At 23.9% G+C, this 24,684-nt stretch overlaps 7 protein-coding genes across 7 annotated transcripts in view; 5 read left to right on the top strand and 2 right to left on the bottom strand.

Annotated features, from left to right (window-relative positions):
• The window catches only part of srfC (hypothetical protein), a gene marked incomplete at both ends in the record, with an annotated part of 4,109 nt that extends 1,896 nt beyond the window's left edge, over positions 1-2,213 (top strand). Inside the window, one exon of the mRNA XM_641741.1 lies at positions 1-2,213. This exon is cut by the window's left edge and continues 682 nt beyond it. Within this exon, the coding sequence (XP_646833.1) occupies positions 1-2,213 (2,213 nt within the window).
• Positions 2,214-2,673: 460 nt separating this feature from the next.
• Positions 2,674-3,569, top strand: DDB_G0268646 (hypothetical protein; the record flags this gene model as incomplete). The annotated part of the gene is made up of 4 exons (XM_001732898.1): positions 2,674-2,688; positions 3,083-3,230; positions 3,323-3,417; positions 3,510-3,569. The coding sequence occupies 4 exons, from the start codon at positions 2,674-2,676 to the stop codon at positions 3,567-3,569; spliced, it is 318 nt and encodes a 105-aa protein (XP_001732950.1).
• Positions 3,570-4,239: 670 nt separating this feature from the next.
• Positions 4,240-6,196, top strand: DDB_G0269042 (hypothetical protein; the record flags this gene model as incomplete). Its single annotated transcript, XM_641738.1, has 3 exons — positions 4,240-4,271; positions 4,451-5,094; positions 5,118-6,196. The coding sequence occupies 3 exons, from the start codon at positions 4,240-4,242 to the stop codon at positions 6,194-6,196; spliced, it is 1,755 nt and encodes a 584-aa protein (XP_646830.1).
• A 120-nt stretch (positions 6,197-6,316) lies between these two features.
• On the bottom strand, positions 6,317-13,205 carry DDB_G0269040 (IPT/TIG domain-containing protein; the record flags this gene model as incomplete). The annotated part of the gene is made up of 6 exons (XM_641737.2): positions 6,317-10,761; positions 10,848-11,105; positions 11,179-11,489; positions 11,613-11,879; positions 11,970-12,155; positions 13,180-13,205. The coding sequence occupies 6 exons, from the start codon at positions 13,203-13,205 to the stop codon at positions 6,317-6,319; spliced, it is 5,493 nt and encodes a 1,830-aa protein (XP_646829.2).
• Positions 13,206-13,750: 545 nt separating this feature from the next.
• On the top strand, positions 13,751-14,263 carry atp5D (ATP synthase F1 delta; the record flags this gene model as incomplete). Its single annotated transcript, XM_641736.1, has 1 exon — positions 13,751-14,263. The coding sequence occupies one exon, from the start codon at positions 13,751-13,753 to the stop codon at positions 14,261-14,263; it is 513 nt and encodes a 170-aa protein (XP_646828.1).
• Positions 14,264-15,036: 773 nt separating this feature from the next.
• mtaA (XMAP215 family protein) lies at positions 15,037-21,378 on the top strand (the record flags this gene model as incomplete). The annotated part of the gene is made up of 4 exons (XM_001134481.1): positions 15,037-15,284; positions 15,410-15,909; positions 15,996-16,204; positions 16,294-21,378. The coding sequence occupies 4 exons, from the start codon at positions 15,037-15,039 to the stop codon at positions 21,376-21,378; spliced, it is 6,042 nt and encodes a 2,013-aa protein (XP_001134481.1).
• A 348-nt stretch (positions 21,379-21,726) lies between these two features.
• On the bottom strand, positions 21,727-22,602 carry DDB_G0268644 (hypothetical protein; the record flags this gene model as incomplete). Its single annotated transcript, XM_641734.1, has 3 exons — positions 21,727-22,104; positions 22,215-22,476; positions 22,580-22,602. The coding sequence occupies 3 exons, from the start codon at positions 22,600-22,602 to the stop codon at positions 21,727-21,729; spliced, it is 663 nt and encodes a 220-aa protein (XP_646826.1).
• Positions 22,603-24,684: the final 2,082 nt, after the last annotated feature.

Raw genomic sequence — 24,684 nt, 5'->3', positions numbered from 1 at the left:
AACAACAACAGTTACAGCACCAATCACCACCACCACCACCACAACAACAACAACAACAAATGCAACATTCACAACAACAACAAAATATGAATGGTATAATTGGACATCATTCACCAGTTATAGTTGGTAATGGTGTTTCACTATTACAACCATCAAAATGGAGTGCAAGTCCATATGGAGAGGACTTGGCTCCATTAACACCACGTTCAGCAAGTTATAAAGGAATTTATGGTAACCAATATCCACCACAAATGCAACCAGTTGTAAATAGTAATAATAATAGTAATGGTAATAGCAATAGTATGAATAATGGTATAAGTTCCCCACCAATAAATCAACAAAATCAACAAAATCAAAAACCACCAATCATGAATAAACCTGGTGGTGGTGGTCAACCAATGTATTATGATTATAATGGTTATCCGCAACAACAACAACCTCCACAAAATTATAATTCTAATGGAGGGTATTGGGGTCAAAATGTTTCATCACCACCACCACCACAACAACAACAAAGCGCCAATCCATATATACAACAGCAACAACAACCACAGCATCAATCTCCATATTATCATGGAAATTATTCTCCACAACAACAATCACCTGTATTAAATTCACAAAATGGTCATCATTCATCACCTATGCATCCACACCAAATGCATCACCAACAGCATCAACATCAACAACATCCACAAATGCAACAACAACAACAACAACAACAACAACATCAACAACATCCACAAATGCAACAAATACAACAACAACAACATCCACAAATGCAACAACATCAACAACACCAACAACAACATCCACAAATGCAACAACAGCATATGAACAACCATCAAATTAATCATCATCACCTAAATTCAAGTCCAGAAATCAACTCTCAAAAAAATGTTCACTCTTCTCCATTAATAATGAATAGTAATAATAATAATAATAACAATAATAATAACCATCATGGCAATGATAATAATAATAATAATAATAATAATAGTAATAATAATAATAATAATAATAATAGTAATAACAACAATAATATCAACAATAATATCAATTCAAATAGTAACAATAATAGCAATGTTAATAATGGCAATAATAACAATAGCGGTAAAGTTTATAATAATAATAATAATAGTAATAATGGTAATAATAATAATAATAAACCAGAACAAACAATCCCGGTCAAAATAGAAAAAGAACATTCATCCTCACCAACAATACCAGAACAGCCTTCAATTAATGTATCAACAAGTAGTAATAGTGCTCATGTATTTAATAACATTACTAGCAACAGTAACAATAATAATAATAATAACAATAATAATAATAATAATAATAATAACACCAATAATAATAATAATAATAATAATAATAATAATAATAATAATAACACCAATAATATTAACTCTAATAATAATAGTAGTAATACTAATGTAAATGTAATAAATAATTCATCATCATCATCAACACCACCAATATCACCAGCAAATATAAATACACAATCACCAGCAATATCACCAGCGTTAGTACCAGTGGTTACTTCATTGAATCCACAAGGTGAAGAAACATCAAAACCAAAATTCAAGAAATCCTTAAATCTTAGTATCGTAATACCAGAGGTTGGTAATTCAAAATACCCACCACCACAATGTAAATTAACACCAATCAATGTTGAAGCCACCAAACAACCCGATATTCCAACATTACCATCACCACGTGACTTTTATCCAGAGATTAATCTACATCATGATAATGTATCTCTAACTCCAAACTATTGGGGAGGTTGGCATCAAACTCCAAGAGGTAGTCTTTTATTAACTGGTAATGGTGGTAGTAATAATAGTAATAGTAGTAATAATAATAATAATAATAATAATAACAATAATAACACTAACAATAATAATATATCTGGAAATGGTTCTTCATCTTCATCTTCATCTTCTACTCAAAATCCAAATGGTTTCTTGGGCTGTCTTTCTCCAAGAAGTTTTAATTTTTTAAATGAAAATAATAATAATAATAATAATAATAGTAGTAGTGGAAATAATAATAATAATAATAATAATAATAATAATAATAATAATAATAATAATAATAATAATAATAATAATAATAATAATAATAATAATAATAATAATAATAATAGTAACCCTGACGAAAGTGACCAAAGTTTTAACCGAAAAAGAAAATCAATGGAACCTAAAAATTAAATTGATCTTTTTTTTTTTTTTTTTTATTTTTCCTTTTTTCTTTTTTTTTTATTATTATTTTTATTTTATTTATTTGTTGGATTTTTAGTCCAACAACAAAATAAAAAAAAAAAAAAAACTTTACACAAAAAAAAAAATAATAAAATAAAAATATTTTTCTTTAAAAAAAAAAAAAAAAAAAAAAAAAAAACTATTTCTGGAATTTGATTTGATTTTAAATAAATCAATAATTTGATTTGGTTTTATTATTGTTTTGTTTTTTATTTATTTGGAAATTCTGTTTTTTTTTATCAACAATACTTTTTTTTTCCATAATTTTTTTTTTTAATTTTTTTTTATTTTTTTTATTTTTTAATTTTTTTTTTTTTTTTTTTATTTTTTTTTTATTTTTTTTTTTTTTCAATTTTTTTCAAATTTTTGTCATTTCAATTTTAATTCACTCAATATAATATTACACACAATGTCTATGGTAGCCGTAAGTATTTTTAAAAGAGACAAGAAAAAAGACATGTAGTGATTAGAACGTATATTGGTTTATAGAAGGAATTGCTATATTGCTATTATTTTTATTTTTATTTTTACTTTTAGTTTCATTTTCACTTGATCAAATTGGAAGGAATTTTTGTGTGTGACAAAAAAAAAAAAAAAAAAAAAAAAAAAAAAAAAAAAAAAGAATGAAAATAAATATAAAATAACAATAATAGTGATAAATAACAATAAATAATGATAGTTATAAAATAGCACATCCCAAAATTATCACTTTTTTTTTTTTTTTTCATTTTTTTATTATGGATATCAAATTTTTATATTAACAACACCATCAATAATAATAATAACAATAACAATAATAATAACAATAAAATATATAGAAACGTCTCTTCACCACCCAATCAATCGAATCAGCCAAAAAGATTCTTTCCTCATTACCAAAGAGCAACATGGATCAAAAAATCAAAGATTTACTCGAGAAAAACGCTGACATCGCCAAAAAATATAACTTAAAATACACCCCAAAGAGTAGGTTAATAATAACAATAATAATAATAATAAATAATTCAATATGGATTCAGAATTATTAATATTAATAATTATAATTTCATCTCATTTAGCTGAACAAGAACAATTAAATGAAATCGTAGAAATCACCAACTCATTCAAAAAAGCAGGAGAAAAAGCTTTCGAAGCTATGGGTAAAGCATACAAAGTAAGTAAATTAATTACATAATTTATTGATTGACTACTATAATGGTATAAACTAACTTTTTTTTTTTTTTTTTAATTTTTAATTTTACCCAGGATGTTCAACCAATTGAAACTAAAACCGTCAAGGATTTCATTCCAGAATACACTGCTTAAATAAATAAATGATGATAATAATAATAGTTTAAATGAAATATTACAAACCAAATTTAGTAAAATCATAAACAATAAAACAAGTTTGGAGAGAATTTTAAATAATAATAATAATAAAAAAAAAAATAAAAAAAATAAAATAGTAACAAAAAAAAAAAAAAATTAATATATAAAAAAAAAAAAAAAAAATTGACTTTGATTCATTTAATAAGATTACTGGAATTTTTTAAAATAAAATAGAGGTAGTCACTTAAATCTTTTTTTTTTTTAAATTAACATCATATTTTTATTTTTTTAGACACTTTAAAAAAAAAAAATTAAATGAATGATGGGATTTTCAAAAATATCTATTTTAAAACATTAAGATATATATTGTTGAATAAATTTTTCTCAACAATATATATCTTAATGTTTTAAAATTAGATAATATATATATCAAATTTCAGTTATATTTATTTAAATTATTCCAATTTTCATAAGAAATCCCAAATTTTTTTTTTTTTTGATCGTTTTTTTATTTTAATTTTTTTTTTTATTTTTTTATTTTTTTTATTCTAGCCAACCCAAAATCATTTTTTTTTTTTTAAAAATCTCTCATGGATGAAATAACTTATAAATATCTAATAAATATCCCAACAAATAAAAAAAATGATATAACACCTTCATTATTAGAATGCATCTTAATTTTGTCACTCAGAGGATTATGTATTTCAATAAATGGTTTAATAAATTATTGCAATAATATAAACGAAAAAGAGTATGTTTTTTTATTTATTTTATTTTTATTTTTATTTTTATTTTTAAATAATCCTTTAATATTAAAAAAATAAAAAATAAAATAACATTACATATTTTTTTTTTTATTTTTTTTATTCATATTATAGAAATAAAGAAGTTTTATATGGATTAGATAAAAAACTATTTCAAAAATTAAATAATTATATTGAAACAATTAAAGAGGATTATTATGAAAAATTATTACATCATCAAACCAATAAATTGAAATTAATAGATAATCATAAAATTAATTTTAATAATGAAAATAATATTGAAAATAAATTAAATTTATCAATTTCTTTAATAATTGAAAATAATAAAAAAAATAGAGAAGAAATTGAAGAAGAAGAAAAAGAAGAAGAAGAAAAAAATTATAATAATTATACCAATAATATTGAAATAAATTATAATTATTCATTATTTCAAAAAGTATGGGGTAATATTGTAATTAGAAATGAAATATTATTTCATCTTAGATTATATAATAGTCATTGGGGAAAAGAGATTTGTTTATCATTGAAAGAGGTTTTTCAATATAAATATAAAAACTATTTAGATAATTTACAATTAAAAGAGAGAAAATTTGAAAAGAAAAAAAATCACCAAAAAGAACCAAATAAAGATAATGATGATGATGATGAAGAAGATGATGAACCACTTGAAAAATTTCCACAATCAAATATTAGATCATTATATCTTAATGAAGAATATGATTTATTCTATAAGAAAATGATACCTCCTTCAGTTACAAGTATTCATTTTGGTATTTTGAAGGTGGAATAAGTAAAGGTATGTTTGGTGATAATATAACATCTCTTTCATTTAGTGGTCCATTCTTTAATGAAGAGTTAAGTTGTGTTTGGATACCAAAATATTTAAAACTATTGAAATTGGATATTGGATTTCAAAAGGATATTAAAAAAGGTCAATTACCCAATACATTGGTTTCACTATTACTTCATCCAGATTATAAAGGAGTTATAATGTTAGATTCTATACCTGAAAGTGTAACAACACTTGCTTATAATTTTAATTCACATTCAAATAGAGATTCGTTATCTTGTAAGAAAATTCCATTTTCTACAACCACTTTAGTATTGGATGATGATTTTAATCAACCAATTAGAGTTGGTGATATTCCTCAAAATATTACAAATTTATCATTTGGTAAATCATTTTCAAGTAGTATTGGTCCAAATTCTTTACCAAAATCAACAAGAATATTATCATTGGGTAAATTTAAAGATTCAGTTGATCATAATATATTACAAGAGAATTTAATTTCAATAGATTTTGGTGAATACTTTAATAGACCTTTATTTTCAAATATGTTCTCATTTTCTAAATCAATCACTACAATTATATTTGGAAAAAGTTTTACTCAACAAATTGCACCTGGAGTTTTCAATCATTTAAATCATTTGAAAACTTTAAAATTTGGTGATCATTTTAATTCAAGAATTTTAAAAAATGAATTACCAGAATCTTTAACTTTATTAGATTTAGGTGGTTATAATATACCATTAGATATCGGTATGTTTCCAACTTCATTAATATCTTTAACATTTCATTGGTTTAATAAACCCATTGAAATTGGTGTTTTCCCTTCTTCAATTGAATCTTTAAATCTGGGTTGGAATTTTAATCAAATAATAAAACCAGGTATACTTCCTAAAAATTTAAAATATTTAGATATTTATAATTCATCTTTTAGACAAGATTTATCAATTGATGGTATATTACCACAATCATTTAAAAATTTAACAATTTCAATTGATAATCTTTCTTTATTTCAGTCATTTGATTCAAAATTTTCATCAAAATATGTTAAATTATTTAAAACAAATAATTAAAAAAAAACTTTAAACTTCAGAGAAAAATAAAAAAAAAAAAAACACAATCATAATTCTTATTTTTTATTTTTATTTTTATTTTTTTATTTTTAATTATTTAATTATTATATTTATTTAAATTTAACTTCTTGTTGACATTGAGATTGAATCTTTAGCTTTTTTAGAAGCTAATTTATGTTTTGTAACGAAAAAGCCAGCAGTTGCAACAGAAACACCACCAACAACTGAAAGAACTACAATTACAGGAATTTTCCATTTTTCAGTTGTTTCACATTCTGAAACTTTTTCACTTGTTTTAATTAAACTTGAAAAGAGTGGATCTAATTCAACTTGTTTACGGAAATATGGAGTCATAATTGCAGTTAATAAACTATAGTCGGAATCTACATTTGAACCAATATCATTATAAAGTGGATCATCTGATTGAAGTGCAGTAATATATGTTGAGGAATAAAGGTTTTTATCTACAATTACTTTACTTGCAAATTTAGCATTAAACTCTGCTTCGCCAGTATTAATTTGATAATCATTGGTACCAACTATTGATGATGAAACTATTTCATCACATTTATGTTTTGTTACTAAACCGGTTTTAGAGTAATAGACTGCTTGTAAATTATTAGTTTCACTTGCGAAATCCCAATTTGAAATGGTAACTTGATATTTGATAGAGTTATCAGGCATATCTAATTGTTCACCTGCAAATGTAATTGTATCGGCATTTTGGAAATATTTAATAACCAATTCAAATATTGCTGAATCATTTTTGAATGTACCTTTATAATAGAAATAATTTGATGAAATATTTGATCTTTCAACCCAAACAATATCTCTTAATCTTAAAACTTTAACTGATTCATCATTAATATCAATTTCACGTAAATGAGTAATTGAAACACTGATATTTAAATTAATACCTGGGAAAATAGTTTGACCATTTTCATCGATAATTGGTGGTGGAAGATCTGGTTTTCGTGTGGTTACAATACTACAATCACTTCCTCCCCAATTCGAATAACAGAAACATTTACCATTTGATTTATCACATTGACCATTATTTGAACAATTATTTGGACATGTTTTATTAGAACAATCAATACCTTCAAATCCATTTAAACATGAACATAAACCAGTTAGAACATCACATTGACCATTTTCACCACTACAATTATTTGGGCAAGTTCTATTTGAACAATCAATACCTTCCCATTCTGGAGTGCATGAACATAAACCAGTTAAAATATTGCATTCACCATTTTCGCCATTACAATTATTGGGACAAGTTTTATTTGAACAATCAATACCCTCCCATTCTGGAGTACATGAACATAAGCCAGTTAAAACATCACATTCACCATTTTCGCCATTACAATTATTTGGACAAGTTCTATTTGAGCAATCGATACCTTCCCATTCTTGAGTACATGAACATAAACCAGTTAAAACATTACATTCACCATTATTACCATTACAATTATTTGGACAGGTTCTATTTGAACAATCAATACCTTCCCAAGCTAAAGTACATGAACATAAACCAGTTAAAACATCACATTCACCATTTTCACCATTACAATTATTTGGACAAGTTCTATTTGAACAATCGATACCTTCCCATTCTGGAGTGCATGAACATAAACCAGTTAAAACATTACATTCACCATTATTACCATTACAATTATTTGGACAAGTTCTATTTGAACAATCGGTACCTTCCCACTCTGGAGTACATAAACATAAACCAGTTAGAACATTACATTCACCATTTTCACCATTACAATTATTTGGACAAGTTCTATTTGAACAATCAATGCCTTCCCATTCTGGAGTACATAAACATAAACCAGTTAAAACATTACATTCACCATTATTACCATTACAATTATTTGGACAAGTTCTATTTGAACAATCAATACCTTCCCATTCTTGAGTACATGAACATAAACCAGTTTTTCTATTACATTCACCATTACCAGAACAATTATTTGGACAATCAATTAAAGTCATATCATTTGAACAATCAGTTTTATTCCAATTTGTATCACAATGACATAAACCAGTTTTTGGATCACAAGTACCATGTCCAGAACAATCATTTGGGCATGAAAATAATGGAAGATAAACAAAAGCATTATCATTATAACCACTTAAACCAGCAGATACAACTGATAAATTTAATGAATTTTTTCCTTCTGGGTAGAGAGTATTTGCTTGGAAATAACATTGAGCAGTATTTGAATCGATAATTGTAACACTTGAACAATCATCACCACCAATACTAATTTTAGTTTGACCAGTTGCAATATTTGAAACATTAACTTTAACAATACCAGGTTCTTGATAATAAATGGATGAAACATTACCAACAATTGGTGAAACATATTGTAAACCACTAATTACATTAGTTTTAATTGTACCATCACTAATTGCATAAATATTGAAATAACCATAACCTGAAACCATACTACAAACATATTTATTCTCAACAGATGAAGTACAATCTAATAATTTTGCTGGTGTATTCTCAACGGTTGTAAATTGATAATAGAAATCCAAGGCAATTGCTTTACCAGTTGCATCTACTTTATATAAATATTGACCGGTAATTGTAATTGGAGTTGGACCATTTATATTTGGTTTTGGTAAAATTTGTGAATCTAAGGATGGAGTTAATCTAAAATTAAGTGTATTTGATTTTTGATTTAATACTGAAACGTAAACATCACCATTTCTAGACACTGATGTTGTATCAAAAGTTATTGTATTACTATTGATTAAAGTTAAAGTTGGTTTATAAGCACCAAATGTTAAAGTTGTAAAAGAAGGATCACTACTAAAGTTTCTACCAGATACTGTCACTTTACTTCCAACTTGTGAAATTGATATTAATTCTGGTGCAAAGAAAGAGTAAATTGCTCCATTCGATGATCTAGCACCAACCAAAATATATAAAATATGATTAGCACCAAAACCACCATTAATATAAACTTCCATTGTTTGAGGATTAATTAATTTATATGAACTACTTGGTAATGTTTCACCATCTTGAGCTACTACAATTGTATTTGTAGTTTCAAATGTTTTAGATTCAAAATAACGACCTGTTAAAGTTATGGTTGTACTTGATATTGTGTCTAACATTTGATTTGAAATTGCAGAGATATAAGGTGATAATGTAAATGCAATCACTGGATAAATATCGGTAGTACCTTTACTCATTTGTAAATTACCACTAACTACAGAGGTTGGTAAATTTATACATTTAATTTCACTACCACCACCGTTACAATAGGTTGAAATATTAACCGAACCTAATAAAATGCTAAGTAATGATGTACTTGGCATACCAGTACCTTCAATAGTTATATCGGCGCCAACTTGAGTAATTCCACGAGCAGATGTGAAAACATACATTGGATAAGCATTTGAATCAAGATTTGAAACTGTAACAACCAAATTATAATTTGTAGCAGTTGCCAATGGCATAACACAAGTGATTCTAGTTTGTGGTGTTACCATTGCAACATTACCACATGAATAAGAACCAACGGTAACTTTAATAACAGCTGGATTAGTACCGAAATTTGTACCATCAATTGTTAAAGAACCACCAATATTTGGAACATTATTAGCACTTGTAATCACTGGTGAAGCGTATGAATAAAGGTAAGCTGGGGATATTTGTTTACTAACTTGAAGTGTTACAGATTGTTGTCCTGTTCCAGCTGGTAATGTACATGTCATTGCACTATAAGCAGTTAGCATTGCAGGATTAATACATTGAATTGAACCAAATGTAATTATTGAATTTGTTATAACATTTGAAAAATAATCACCACTAATAGTTACAAGGCCACCAGTAGTTGGAATTCTAGTGATTGATTTAATAACTGGTGCATAATATTGAATACTTTGAGTATTTGGTGGTGTTGTTAAATCATCAACTTTAACACTAATACTATATGGACCATCAAATCCTGCAGGAATAGTAGTGTCTAATTCACCAGCAATGAAATCTCTTACAAATGGAACTTGAGTTACTTGATTAAAAGTTACAACAATCTGACTGAAAACTGTACCATAATTATCGATTTGTAAATTTACAACTCCACCGGCTGGACTAACATAATAAACTTTATTTGGATATGTAAAAGTTGGACCTTCACCACCAAATTCTGTAAATGTACTTGCACTACCTCCATAAGCCATTATTGTGAAATTATTTGCAAAAATAATAAATCTTGTTGCTGTACTCCATGATGATTTATCAATTGCTGTATTTGTATAATATAATGGACAATTTGTATTCTTTTTTGGGCCTGTTAAATATTTAAATGAAGCTACTGCTGGATCATAATACACATTTTGCCATAATAACCATTCGAGTTTAGTAACTGGTATTGGTAAAGATGCTGCAATAAATGTTGCTAAAGCTTGTGAATCAAATACACCAATATGACCAACTTGACCATCAACTCTTAATTGAGCACTATAATTATTCATTGAAAGATCAAATGTTGATGAACTAACAAAACCTGAATAATATCTAAAATTTGTTGGATAATCTTTTTTTTTAAAAAAAAAAAAAAATATATATATATATATATTAATAACTTAAAAGAAAAAAAAAAAATTAAAAATTAAAACTTACAAACAGCTGCTTTATAAGATATAAATCTAGATCCAGATACATCAATAGTAACTGGTAAAAACTTTTCAGTAATTGTTCCACCTAAAACACATGTTAAAGCTTCATGAGCTTGAGTTATTTTAATTGAATTACAAGTTACATTTGGTGATCCACCTAAAACAATTGAAATTTTACTATTATCAGTACCAAAATTTGCACCTGTAATTGTAACTGTTTGACCAGCTGTAAATGCTGTAAAAACTCCACCAACATATGGTACTAATAAAATATATTATTAGTATATTATTATTATTATTGTTATTATTATTTAATATAATTTAAATTTACTTACGTTCATAATGCCAATATTGAACTTTACTTGTTTTAATTCCATCAGTAACTACATATTTATATTTACCTTGACCAACTGGTATATTACAATAAGCATGGGTTGAATTAATTTGTGTGATACCACTACATAAAAATGTTGAACTGGTATCACGACTAGTAAAAGTGATTTTTAAACTTGCAATCTTATATGCTGATAAATTTGATACAATTACTTTTGAACCTTGTGTTGGTGAAGTTGGAATAAATGGTTCTTCCAATCCACCAAATTCACAAATATAATTTGGAATTGATGCTTTATAATTATTATTATTCCTATTATTATTATTATTATTATTATTATTATTATTATTATTATTATTATTATTAATTTTTTATAAAATAAAAATTAATAAAAAATTTAAATAAATAAATTTAATAAAAGTAAAAAATTCTTACCAATATGCAACACCATTACTACCAGAAGTATGAACCCAATGTTCATTAAGAATTAAATTTGGTTCAACATTACCAAATAAACAAAATGTGTAACATTTATCAAAGTAAAGATTATACATTGGTTGACCACCTTCTGGTGATCCATTTGACCATGCCCAAACACCTGTTTTTATTCCATCACTACCACTTAACCATGCAGCAGCTTTAACAACATTATTTGCAGTTGCCCAATTCCATTCTTCCTCAGATGTAAATGTTGCTAAGTATCTATTAAATTTTTTATTTTTATTAGATCATTTTTCAATTTTAATTTTAATTTTTTATTTTTTATTTTAGATTTAATAATTATAAAATTACCCTCTTAAAACTTCACCAGTTGTAGAATCTGTAAATGTTTTTTGTGAACATATTAAAGTTGCATTAATACCATCTTGTAGATCATTATAAACTTGGTACCAATGTAGATTTTGTGGATTTTGAATTGATATAGTTTGAGAAAATACATTTCCAAAAAATATTATAAAAAAAAGTAATATTACAAATCTAACAATTTTTTTTTTTTTTTTTTTTTTTTAATTATTTATTTTTAATTTTTAAATTATTTTTTATTTTTATTTAAGTTATTTATTTTATTTTATTTATTTATTTATTATTTATTTAATACAAAATAAATTTTAAATAATTTTTTGGAAAAAAAAAAAAAAAAATCCCATATTTAATTATTTTAATTATTATTTATTTAAAAAAAAAAAAAGTTAAATGGGAAAAAAAAAATAATAATAAATATTTTTTGATTGAATGTTGATTTATTCCCATTCAAAAAAAAAAAAAAAAAAAAAAAAAAGATTGAATGTTTGGTGTCGTTTTTAATTTATTAAAACGATTTTTTTTTTTTTTTTTTTTTTAAGTTTGTTTTTTTTTTTATTATTTATATATTTTTTTAATGTTGGTACAATTTGTTTAGAAATGGAGGAAAAAAATAAAAAATAAAAAAAAAAATAACTTTTTCTAACTGCACTTTTTTTTTTTTTTTTTTTTTTTTTTTTGTTAAAAAAAATGAAAAATAATTAAAAATAAATAAAGAAGTAGAAAAAAATATCCAAATAAAAATCTAGATAGGTTTTAAAAACCATGAAAAAAAGTGACAAAAATTGTAATTTAAAATTGGCTAATCTAGATTATCAAATTATTTGGATTTGTTTTGCAATGAATTTTATTAAAAAACCAAAATTACATTTTTTTTTTTTTTTTTTTTTTATTTTCATTCACTGTTTTTTTCTCCATTTTACGATCAGCTCAGATTAAAAGACGCAAAAAAAAAATCCAAAACAAAAAAAAAAAATATAAAACAAAATGATTTTCGAAACCAAAATTTAAAAACGCTTGGGAAAACGCCAAACTTTTGATTTTTTTTTTAATTTTTTTTTTATTTTATTAGACATTTTGCACAACACCATTGTTATTTGTTATTTTTATAAAATTACCATTAATTTTTTTTTTTTTTTTTTTTTTTTTTTTTTTTTGTTTTTACATTTTCCACACTTAATTGTAAAACGATATTTTGAACTGATCACCACGCAACTTCCAAAGCATATTTTTTGTTTTTTAAAAAAAAAAAAAAAAAATACAAAAAAAAAACAAAAACATATGTTAAAATAAATAAAAATAAAACATGTAATATCTTTTTAAAATTTTATCTTTTTTTTTTTTATACTTTTTTTTTTTTTTTTTAAAAAAAAAAAAAAAGACAAAAGAAAAAAATTTAAAATAATAAAGAATAGACAAAGAAAAAAAGAATTTAATGTAAAATAATTATAAAATTGATTTATTTAGATAGTTATATTTATTTTTTTATTTATTTTTATTTTTTTTTTTATATATTTTTTTTTTTGATGAAAGTACGAAGTCCATAGCCAAAAATTTTTATGTGAGCGAAATAATTTTTTTTTTGAATTTTTTTTTATTTTTTTTTTTTTTGAATTTTTTTTTTTTTTTATTAATTTTTTCATTTTTTTTTTATTTTTTATTTTTTTTTTTTTAATTTTTTTTAATTTTTTTTTTTTTTTTTTTTTTTTGAAACATAGCATAAAATTCGAGTTCATTATTCAACTCATATAAAAAAACGTCAATAACAAAGAATGATCAGATCAATTATTAAATCAAGCAACAATTTATTAAAATCAAACGTTGCTATCAATAGTAATAAAAGATTTTTTGCCACTGAAGCATCAGCCACCAGTGATTTATTAACTTTTTCATTATTATCACCACACCAAACCATCTATAAAGATAAGAAAGCACAATTAGTTACACTTCCAGGTGCTAAAGGTATTTTTGGTGTTGCCAAAAACCACGTTCCAAGAATTGCTGAACTCAAACCAGGCGTTATTCAAATCAATCACGAAAACGGTGACTTGGAGAAATTCTTTATCAGTGGTGGATTCGCTTTTGTCAATCCAGATGCATCATGTTACATCAACACCATCGAAGCCGTCCCAATCGACCAATTAGATGCAGAGGAAGTTAAAAATGGTTTAGCTCGTTACACTCAACTCTACAATGATGCTCAAGAGGAAAATGCAAAAGCTGTCGCTTTAATTGGTTTGGAAACTTATCAACAAATGGCATTTGCTTGTGGTGTTTCTGCTTAAATTTTTTTTAAATAATATATAATCAAAAATTTAATAATATATAAAAAAAAAAAAAAAAAAAAAAAAAAATATGTATTTATAGTTTAATGAATTATAAAAACAAAAAAAAAAAAAAAAACACACTAAATCAATTTCAATAATTTAAAAAAAAAAAAGAAACAATCATAACAAATAAGATAAAAAAAATAAAAATGGATCACTTGTAATAAATTATCATTTTCTATCTTCGATTCAAGTAATAAAGAAATTGATAATAAATAAAAAAAAAATAAAAAAAAAAAAATATTAAAATATAAAAAAAACAGTGTTTTAAATGTTTCGTTTATTAAGATATTTTTTTTTTTTTTTTTAAGATTTATTTATTTTTTATTTTTTATTTATTTTTTTTTTTTTTCATTTTTTTCATTTAATTTTGACTTTTATTTATTTAAATTATTTATTGAACTAGTTGGGGGTTGTTTTTGTTTTTTTTTTTTTTCTTTAATTTGAAAAAGCGCGTCTTTGAAAAAAAAAAAAAAAAAAAAAAAAATTTAATTTTCTAATTTTTTTTTTATAAATTGGCCATTCCTTTATTTTTTTTTTTTTTTTTAAAATTTATGGCTATGTTTTAAAAAAAGCGAATAGAAATTTTGAAATAATAAAATAGAATAATAATAATAATAATAATAATAATAATAATAATAATAATAATAATAAAACTTGTAAATATATTAAAAAAAAAAAAAACCAATAGAAATAAAGAAAAACAAAAAATAAATATATAATATAAAATTATGGGAGATGAAGAAGCACCATCAGGATCAATAGAGGATAGAATTAACCATAAGAATTGGAAATGGAGAGTGAGTGGTTTAGAAGAATTAACAACTAAATTTAGAAATAGTATTGAAGGTAGTGGTCCATTATTCAATGAATGGGGGCCTCAATTTAAAAAGATTCTGGCTGATATCAATCCAATGTCACAAGAAAGAGCATTGGAACCTTTATCAGCATTTATAGATAGATGTGATTGTGTTAATAAGTAAGTAAATAAATACTACTCTCCTCTCTCCCTCTCTCTCTCTCTCTATATATATACTAATAAATATTTTGTATTTTGTATTTTTTTTTTTTTTTTTTTTTTTTTTTTTTTTTATTAATAAAAAGATTCGCAGCAAGTTATGTTGGTGTATTAGTTGAAAAATTATTTGCATCAACTAGACCGAGAGCAAAGGAGAAAACAATTGAATGTTTGTTATTGACGATTGAAGCAGATTCAGCGGAACCAGTAGTTGAAGCATTGTTGAAAGGTACATCATCAACCTCACCAAAGATATTATTAGCATCATTAGCAGCGTTAACTCAAGCATTGAAAACATTTGGACCAAAACAAATACCAGTTAAACTTATATTGAAACAATTTTCACCATGGTTTGAGAATAGAGATAAGGGTATTAGAGATCAAGCATCTGAATTATTCATTGAAATTTATCGTTGGATTGGTAAAGCATTAATACCATTAATTAGTGAAGCGTTAACTCCAATTCAATTAAAAGCACTTCAAGATCAATTTGAAAAATTACCAACTGATCCTGCTGTACCTTTAAAATATACACGTTCTGAAGCTGCAAAAGCATTGGCAAATGCTTCAAAAGGTATTCAAGCAAGTAAGTACTAATTTAGTTTTTATAAAATAGTTCACAATATATATATATATTAATTGCTTATTTATTTATTTTTAAATTCATTATAGAACCAGAAGTTGTTGAAGAAATTGATCCATATTCATTAATGACAGCAGTTAATATTTTACCAAAATTAACAAGTGAATTTTATGAAGGTTTACAAGCTAAAAAATGGCAAGAAAGATCTGAACAAATGGATAAATTAGTAACAATTTTAACAAATACACCTAAAATTGAAACTGCTGATTTTAGTGAACTTTGTAAAGCTTTAAAAAAAGTAATATTTTTTTTAAAAAAAATATATATGTCAGAGAGAATTTAATTTTTATTAATTTAATTTTTTTTTTTTTAATAAATCTATTTTAGATTTTAGCAGATGTTAATGTTATGATTGTACAAAAAGCAGTTGTTTCAATTGGTTTATTAGCAGATTCATTAAGAGGTGGATTTACAAGTTATGTTAAACCATTTATAACACCAATTTTAGAGAAATTTAAAGAGAAAAAGACAAGTGTTTTACAATCAGTTCATACTACAATGGATAGTTTAGTTGGAAAATCAATTTCATTATCAGATATTATCGATGAACTTACAGCGACTATGCAATCAAAAGTACCACAAATTAAACAAGAGGTATTGGTATTCATTTGTAATTCAATCACCAATACAAAGAAACCAGCTGATATCACTAAAGTAACTAAACAATTGACAAAGATTTTCATGGAGGCATTAAATGATACTGATAGCAATATTAGAGATAATGCATCTAAAGCATTCGCTGCATTGGGTGGTATCATTGGTGAGAGAGCAATGACACCATATCTAAATCAAATCGATCCAATTAAAGCAAAGAAAATTAAAGATAATATGCCAGCAGTTGCAACACCAGTTACAATAACACCACAACCATTGGCGCCTGTTGATTTAAAAGATATTGATTTACCAGTTAGTAGTAGTAATAAAAAACCAGCAGCAGCAACAGGTAATTCAAAATCATCATCAACAACTACACCAACAGGAAGATCATCAAATTCTTCACCATTACCACCACCACCATCATCATCAGATGATATTAAAAATAAATTAATCGGAGCAGGTATAGTAAATAATGAAATTATTGAAGGATTAGGTAAAACTCAATGGAAAGATAGATTACAAGCAGTTGATGATATTTTAGAGAATGTTAAAGGTTTAACAGCAGATTCAATCAATGGTATGTCTGAATCGATTATACAATTATTATGTGATAAACCAAGTTTAAAAGAATCCAATTTTCAAGTTTTATCAAGTATATTTTCAATATTCATTCAATGTTGTAAGAATGATTCAAATTTCACTCAACAACGTTGTGCTAATAGTTATTTAACCACATGTATAGAGAAGTTAACAGATGTTAAATTAAAAGAGATCTCTAGTGAATTATTATTTTCAACAGGTGAGTCGATAACACCTCATGCAGTGTTCACATCAATTTATCAATTTACAAGCAATCATAAGAATCCAAAGATCATTGCAGACTCTTTGGTTTGGATTCAACAAGCAATTGATGAATTTGGTATTGGATGTTGCTCGAATGGTATTCAACAATTGAAACCATTGTTAGATTATACTAAACAATGTTTAGAATCTACGAATCCAGATGTAAAAAAATCAGCAATTAAATTATTATGTACAATTAAAATCAATATTGGAGCTACTTTAACCGATTTTTTAGGTGATGTAAAGAAACCAACGATGGAGGTACTCGATAGGGAATTTCAAAAAATACGTGACCAAAAACCACCAGTACCAAATAGACAATGGAAGGGTATGCCACCACCAGGTTCAGCACCAGTTCAAATCGAATTCCCAAGAGTTGATATCTCTGTAAAGTTAACACCAGCCATTATCACTAATCTATCCGATGCCAATTGGAAAACTCGTTCAGATGCATTGGATGAGATTGAGAGGATTATCATTGATGCCAATAGAAAGATTCAACCAAAATTGGGTGGACTAATACCTGCTTTAAAGAATAGATTGACCGATAATAATCAGAAATGTACCATTACAACATTGAATATCATTGGTATGCTTTCACAGGCAATGGGTGGTCAATCATTTGAAAAGCATGCTCGTCTATTGATACCAGGAATTCTATTGTTGTTGGGTGATTCAAAGAAACCCGTCAGAGATGCTGTCATTAGTTGTATGAATGTAATAGTTCAATCCGATTTGGGATTCGATGTTTTCATTGGTTCATTGGCAGCACCAATGATTCAAGAATCTGCATTCACTCGTAAGGAATCATTAGCTTGGACAATTGTAAATGTTACCAATATGAAAGCTGCACCTATACCATCAGAAATCAATACATTGGCAAAAGGTATCATTTCATGTTTACAAGATAAATCTGCTGAAATTCGTTCATTAGCTGATAATTTATTATCAATACTTTGTACTCAAATACCACTAATTGAATTTAAAAAAGAATTAAAACATGTTAAACCTGCTAGTCAGCCATCAATTCAAACAATACTTGATAAATATTATCAAAAAACTGGTCAACCAATTCCACCACCTTCAAAAACAAAACAATCAACTTCATCATCATCATCATCATCATCAACTACTTCACAACAATCTTCAACACCATCTTCACCACAACCAATAAGACAACAACAACAACAACAACAACAACAACCAACTCAACCACAACAACAACAACAACAACAACAACGTAGATCAATTTTACAATCAAATAATGGAGCAAGTAATTGTGAATTTATAATATTTGATATTAATGGTAAAATGAATAGACAAAAAACCAATCAAATACCAAGTTGGCATTTTATTGAACCAACTGAAGAGGTAGTAGAGATACTTCAAGATCAAGTTTTACAATGTTTTACAGAGGAATTTGCAAATTTAATGTTTTCAAGTTTACCATCAAATTCACAACATATGTCAGATTTAATGATTGGTATGATTGAACAAAACCCAGAGGCAATCATATCAGTATTGGATATTTTATTTAGATGGATAACATTTAAATTATTTGATACTGGCTTGGCTAGTCAAAAGAGGGTTTTAAAGATATTGGAAATATTATTGAATAAATTGATAGATTCTGAATACTCGATTGGAGAGTATGAAGCATCATGTTTGGTACCAATACTTTTGGAGAAATCAGGTAGTGCAACCAATGAACAAATCAAACAGATCTTTAAACAATCGATTCAACAATTGGAAGAACTTTGTTTACCAAATGTTTTATTTAGATTTGCAATTGAAATGGTTACATCACAAAATTGGAGAACTCGTGTTGAAGTTTTAAATGTTATGGCATCAATTATTGACAAGAATGGAGCATCGGTTTGTGGAAACCTTAAAGTGGTTATTCCATTAATCACTCAAAACTTGAATGATTCTCAATCAAAACAATCATCATTACTTTGCCTTAATAAACTTTATTCACATATTAAAGATGAATGTTTTAAATATTCAAATATATCACAACAGGATAAAATATTAATTATTGGTAATAATAATAATAATAATAATAATAATAATAATAATAATAATAATAATAATAATAATAATGTTCAACAACAACAACAACAACAACAACAACAACAACAACAACAACCACGTAAATCATTATCAACAGATGAAATGTCAACACAATTAATTGGTTGTTTAGAATTATTAAAAAATTATAGTATTACAAAAGAAAATATTGAACATACAGTTGAAGCATTGAAACAATTTTCAGGATTAATGGCAAATGGTAAACTTGATGATGTATTTGTAAATTTTGCAGAAGAGTATTTCTTAGTTTTAACAAGTATTTTAGCAGATACATTCCCACAGGTATCAAAGGATGCTACAATACTTAGACTTTGTAAATATTTAATTCATACTATTATCTCTATACTTTCAAATAAGGTTGTGGCAAAACAATGTAATGTTAGATGTTTAGAGATCGTTTTAAATGAAACCATTAAATTGTACAGTTTGGCCGAATCAAATTCAAGTAAACAAGGAACTGAATCTGAATTATCGAAAGCATTCAATCAAATTCTATTACGTATCCTTCAAAATTGTAATAGCACCATACTGTTTAGTACGCTACTTCAAATGATGTCTAGAACTGATAATGATCAAAGCATTCAACATCCTGGTAAATACAATGATCTTTTGTTACGTTGCTTATTACGTGCTACTAAATCTTTGACAACTCCTTCTATTTTGGAGGAATTAAATGTCGAAACCGTCTTATCGGAAATTAATTCCTTCTTAAAATCAAATCCTTCCCTAGATGAAATCACCAGAAAAACTACAAAAACTCTTACTTCTGAACTTTATCAAAATAGAACTAATCAAGTTGTTAAATTTACAAAAGATATCATATCAAAAGGTCAACAACAAAAATATCAATATTTACTTAATCTTTTAATTGAATTAGTACCAAAACAATTTGAAGATTTAATAAATGGTAATGGTAATGGTAATAGAATAAGTAGTGGTGGCAGTAATAATAATAATAATAATGGTGGTAGAGTTAGTAGTGGTGGTAATAATAATAATAATAGTGGAAGAGAAAATATAAATAATATTAATATTAATAGTAGTTTAGATTCACCAATTAATGATCATCATAATAGTAATAATACAACAACAACAACAACAAGATCTAGAACTTCAACTGGTTCAAGTAATTCACAACAACAACAACTACCTACAACTTCAGCAAATACTACAACAACAACAACAACAACAACAACAACTGGTAAAACTCAATCAACATTATCAACATTAAAAATTAATAAAGAACCAAGAGATTACTCAGGTAAAACAGATTCACAAAAGAAAGAGTTATTAATTGAAATTTTCAAAAAAATTGGAAATAAAGATTTAACATTGGATGGTATTCATGATTTATATTTCTTTATTAGAGAATATCCAGACTATGATATAACACCAAATTTAAATTCAAGTTCACAACAATTCCAAGCATATATCACTAGAAATCTTAAAAAGATTAAGGACTCAATGGATGCACCAAAAGATAAAGATGATGAAGTTGTAAATTATCAAGAAAGATTAAAAGTAATTCAAAATACATTTTATAATCAACATAATCAACCATCATCTCAAGTTGTAAATAATAATAATAATAATAATAATAATAATAATAATAATAATAATAATAATATTAATAATAATAATAATAATAATAATAATAGTGGTGGTAATGAAAATATAGCACCACAATTATCAAATACTGCATCAATGGCTTCAAATACACTTCAACGTTTAAGAACTTTAAATCCTGATCAAAATAGTGGTAGTAATAATAATAATAGTCATCAAAATTCACCATCAACTAGTTCATCAAATGATTTAAATTCAACTGTCGCTTCACTTAGACAAAGATTGGCTCAATTAACTAGTAAATCTAATGAATAAAAGAAATAATTAAAAAATAATGAAATAAAAGAAAATAAAAAAAAAAAAAAATATATATTCAAAAAAAAAAAAAAGTTATCTATTTAATTTTTTTTTTTTTTTTAATTTTTTATTTGTTTTTTTTATTTTTTTATTTTTTTATTTTTTTATTTTTTTATTTTTTTATTTTTTATTTGTTTTTTTATTTGTTTTTTTTTTATTTGTTTTTTTTTTTATTATATTCAAATCATTTATTTTACTTTGAGTTATAGTATTTGTTAATATTTTTTGTTATTTAAAAAAAAAAAGATAGTATTATAAAATTATTATTATTGTTTTTTATTATTTTTAAAAATTTTTTAAAAATATTTAAGCTGGTAAAACTGCTGAAGGTTCAGAATCTTTAGATTGACCAGATGGAGAAGCAGAATCTTTTTTCTCATCAACAATATAACATGGTGGAGCAGAAGATGGAGTTGATGCAGCAGAATTAGTTGGTTGGAGTTCTTGTTTTTTAACACCATGAAGTGCTTCCTCTTCTTCATCTTGCATTTTTTGGGTGGCTCTTGATGTTACAAAACATATTACACTAAAGAATAATTGAACCAATGTTACTGCATCTGTAACTGCTAAACGAATAATCTTTATTTTTGCAAATCCTTCTAATACAATCACTAATGCTGTCAAACCACATAATACAATAGATGAAACAACACCTAAAATCATCATTAATTTCCACCAAATACTCTATAATAATTAATAATATTTTTAAAAGATTGTTAATAAAATATAATTAAAAAAAAAATAAAATAAAAGGAGATTTAATTTTTTTTAAAAAAAATAAATAAAAAATTTACCATTGAATATACAAAACAACATAAAAATCCTCTTCTTTGTTCTGAACAAGTTGAACCAACCATCATAAGATATGCTCTTGAAATTAATTCGAAACCTACACCAATTAAATAAATTGAATGTAAAGCTAATACAGCATTAAACCACACCTGTCCCACTATAGTTTTTGTACCTAATCCTTGTAATTGTAAAGGTTTATTATAGATAATCATAGCAAGACTACCTGCTAACATTAATATAATGGTACCTAACCATAAAAATACTCTTTTATTTTATTATTTTTATTATTAAATTGTTAATAAATGTTTTTTTTTTTTTTTTTTTTTTTTTTTTTTTTTTTTTTTTAATTATTCAATAAATTACTTACTTTGTTTTTCCAATTGCACCCATTTTAATTTTATATTTATGTCGATACTTTTATATATAGTTTTTTTTATTTCTTTTAATTTAATTTTTTTTTTTTTTTTGAACAATTAAAAAATTATAAAATTGAACTCTAAAATTTGTAATTATATTTTGAATAAATCAATACTATATATATATATAAAATATAGATTTTTTTAATTAGTAAATAAACAATAATTTATTTTTAATTTTTTTTTTTAAAAAAAAAAATACAATTAAAAAAATTGATAATCAAATTTTTTAAAAAATACCAAATATAAAACAAATAAAATAAACAAATAATTATTACAAATTTTGTTTTTTTTTAAAATATTATGGTTTGTTTTTTTATACAATATTATTGAAATATTATATGTATAATTATATTAAAAAAGTGAATAGGTTTTTTTTTTTTTTTTTTTTTTTTTTTTTTTTTTTTTTTTTTTTAACTAATTTTAAAAATTTTTTTTTTTTTAATTATTCAATTATTGTGTGTTTGTGTGAGTGGGGGTGGTGTTTATAAATAAATTACTTTTTTTGATAATGGTATAAAAATAGTAATAATATATGAAAGTGAAATTATAAATTATAGTATAGTATTGATTTATTAATATTTAAAAAAAAAAAAAAATAAAAAATAAAATGATTGATTTTTTAATATTTTTAATAAAGTTAATTTAAAAAAAAAAAAAAAAAATAAGGTTTAGATTTTTTTTATTTTTAAATAAAATGTATTGATTTTACTTTAAGGTTATTTATTTATATATATATATATATATATATATATATATTAATAATTATTAGTATACAATTATTTTAATTAACTGAAGCAATGATGATATTATATTATTTGTTTTTGATTTTAATTGTATGTGATTTTATTTTTTTTAAAAAAAGTTTATTATTATTATTATTATTATTATCTAAAATAAATAATTATAATTCAATTGATAAATTAAATAATATATAATTTTTTTTTAAAAAAAAAAAAAAAAAAAAAAAAAAAAAAAAAAAAAAAATGGATTAAATAATAAAAAAAAAGGAATAAATAATTAAAAAAAAAAAAAAAAATCAATTTTTTAAATCAAATAATTAAATTGAAATCCCTACTGTTTATATATATTAACAATAAATGTGATACACAATATCTAAATAAGTTATCTTTTCTCTATAAATAAATAAATAAATAAATTTAATTGTATTATTATTATTTTTTTTTTTTTTCTTTTAATATTATTTTTTTTTTTTTTTTTTTTTATTTTTTTTTTTTTTTCAAAAAATATATTTATTTTAAAAAAATTTATCATACATTTACACGTGAAAGAAAAATTTGTATATAAATTTAATGAATATATTAAACACTGATATGTGTGTGTGGGAATGGGTTAAAGTGGTCTTTTTATTTTTTTTTTTTTTATTAGTGGTTTGACCCTATATGGGTGTTATGTTTTTAACTATTTTTGAACATTCTCACACTGGGTGAGTGGGTTTTTTTTAAATAATTTTTTTAAATATTTTGATCACCATCAATTGATAAATTTTGTGTATATATTATTCTATAAAGAATGTACACCCTTATTCAAAGAATTTAATTAAATTTTAATTTTATTTTTTTATTATTTTTTTATTGTTATTTATTATAATAATTTTCCAAAAATGATTAATATATACACTATTTTATATTATCGAAATTAATATGAGGTTAGTTTAGTTTGAGTTGACCAAAATCTTATCTCCCTATTATATTTTTTAAAGAGAGCAGGAATATGGTATTTTTTTTTTTTTTTTTTAATTGAAAAGAAAAAAACCAAAAAAACATACATAGTACATAATCTAAATTTGTATCATAATTTTTTTGATAGCAAAAGATATTTATATTAATTTAAAAATAGTTTTAATAATTAAAATCGAATTTGATTTTAAATATTTGAAAAATTGATTTCCCAAAAAAAAAAAAAAAAAAAAAAAAAAAAATTACCAAAAAGGAAATTCATTCATTTTTTTTTGTCTCAAATCAAAAATATTGTCAGCTTTTTCTAAAAAATTAATACAAAACTCACAGATTTTAAAATAATAAAATTTAACTTA

Source organism: Dictyostelium discoideum (assembly GCF_000004695.1).
Source record: "Dictyostelium discoideum AX4 chromosome 1 chromosome, whole genome shotgun sequence".
Taxonomy (NCBI): Eukaryota; Evosea; class Eumycetozoa; order Dictyosteliales; family Dictyosteliaceae; genus Dictyostelium; species Dictyostelium discoideum.
Note: the sequence above shows the minus strand (reverse complement) of the source record. Positions and strands in the feature narration are given on the sequence as shown.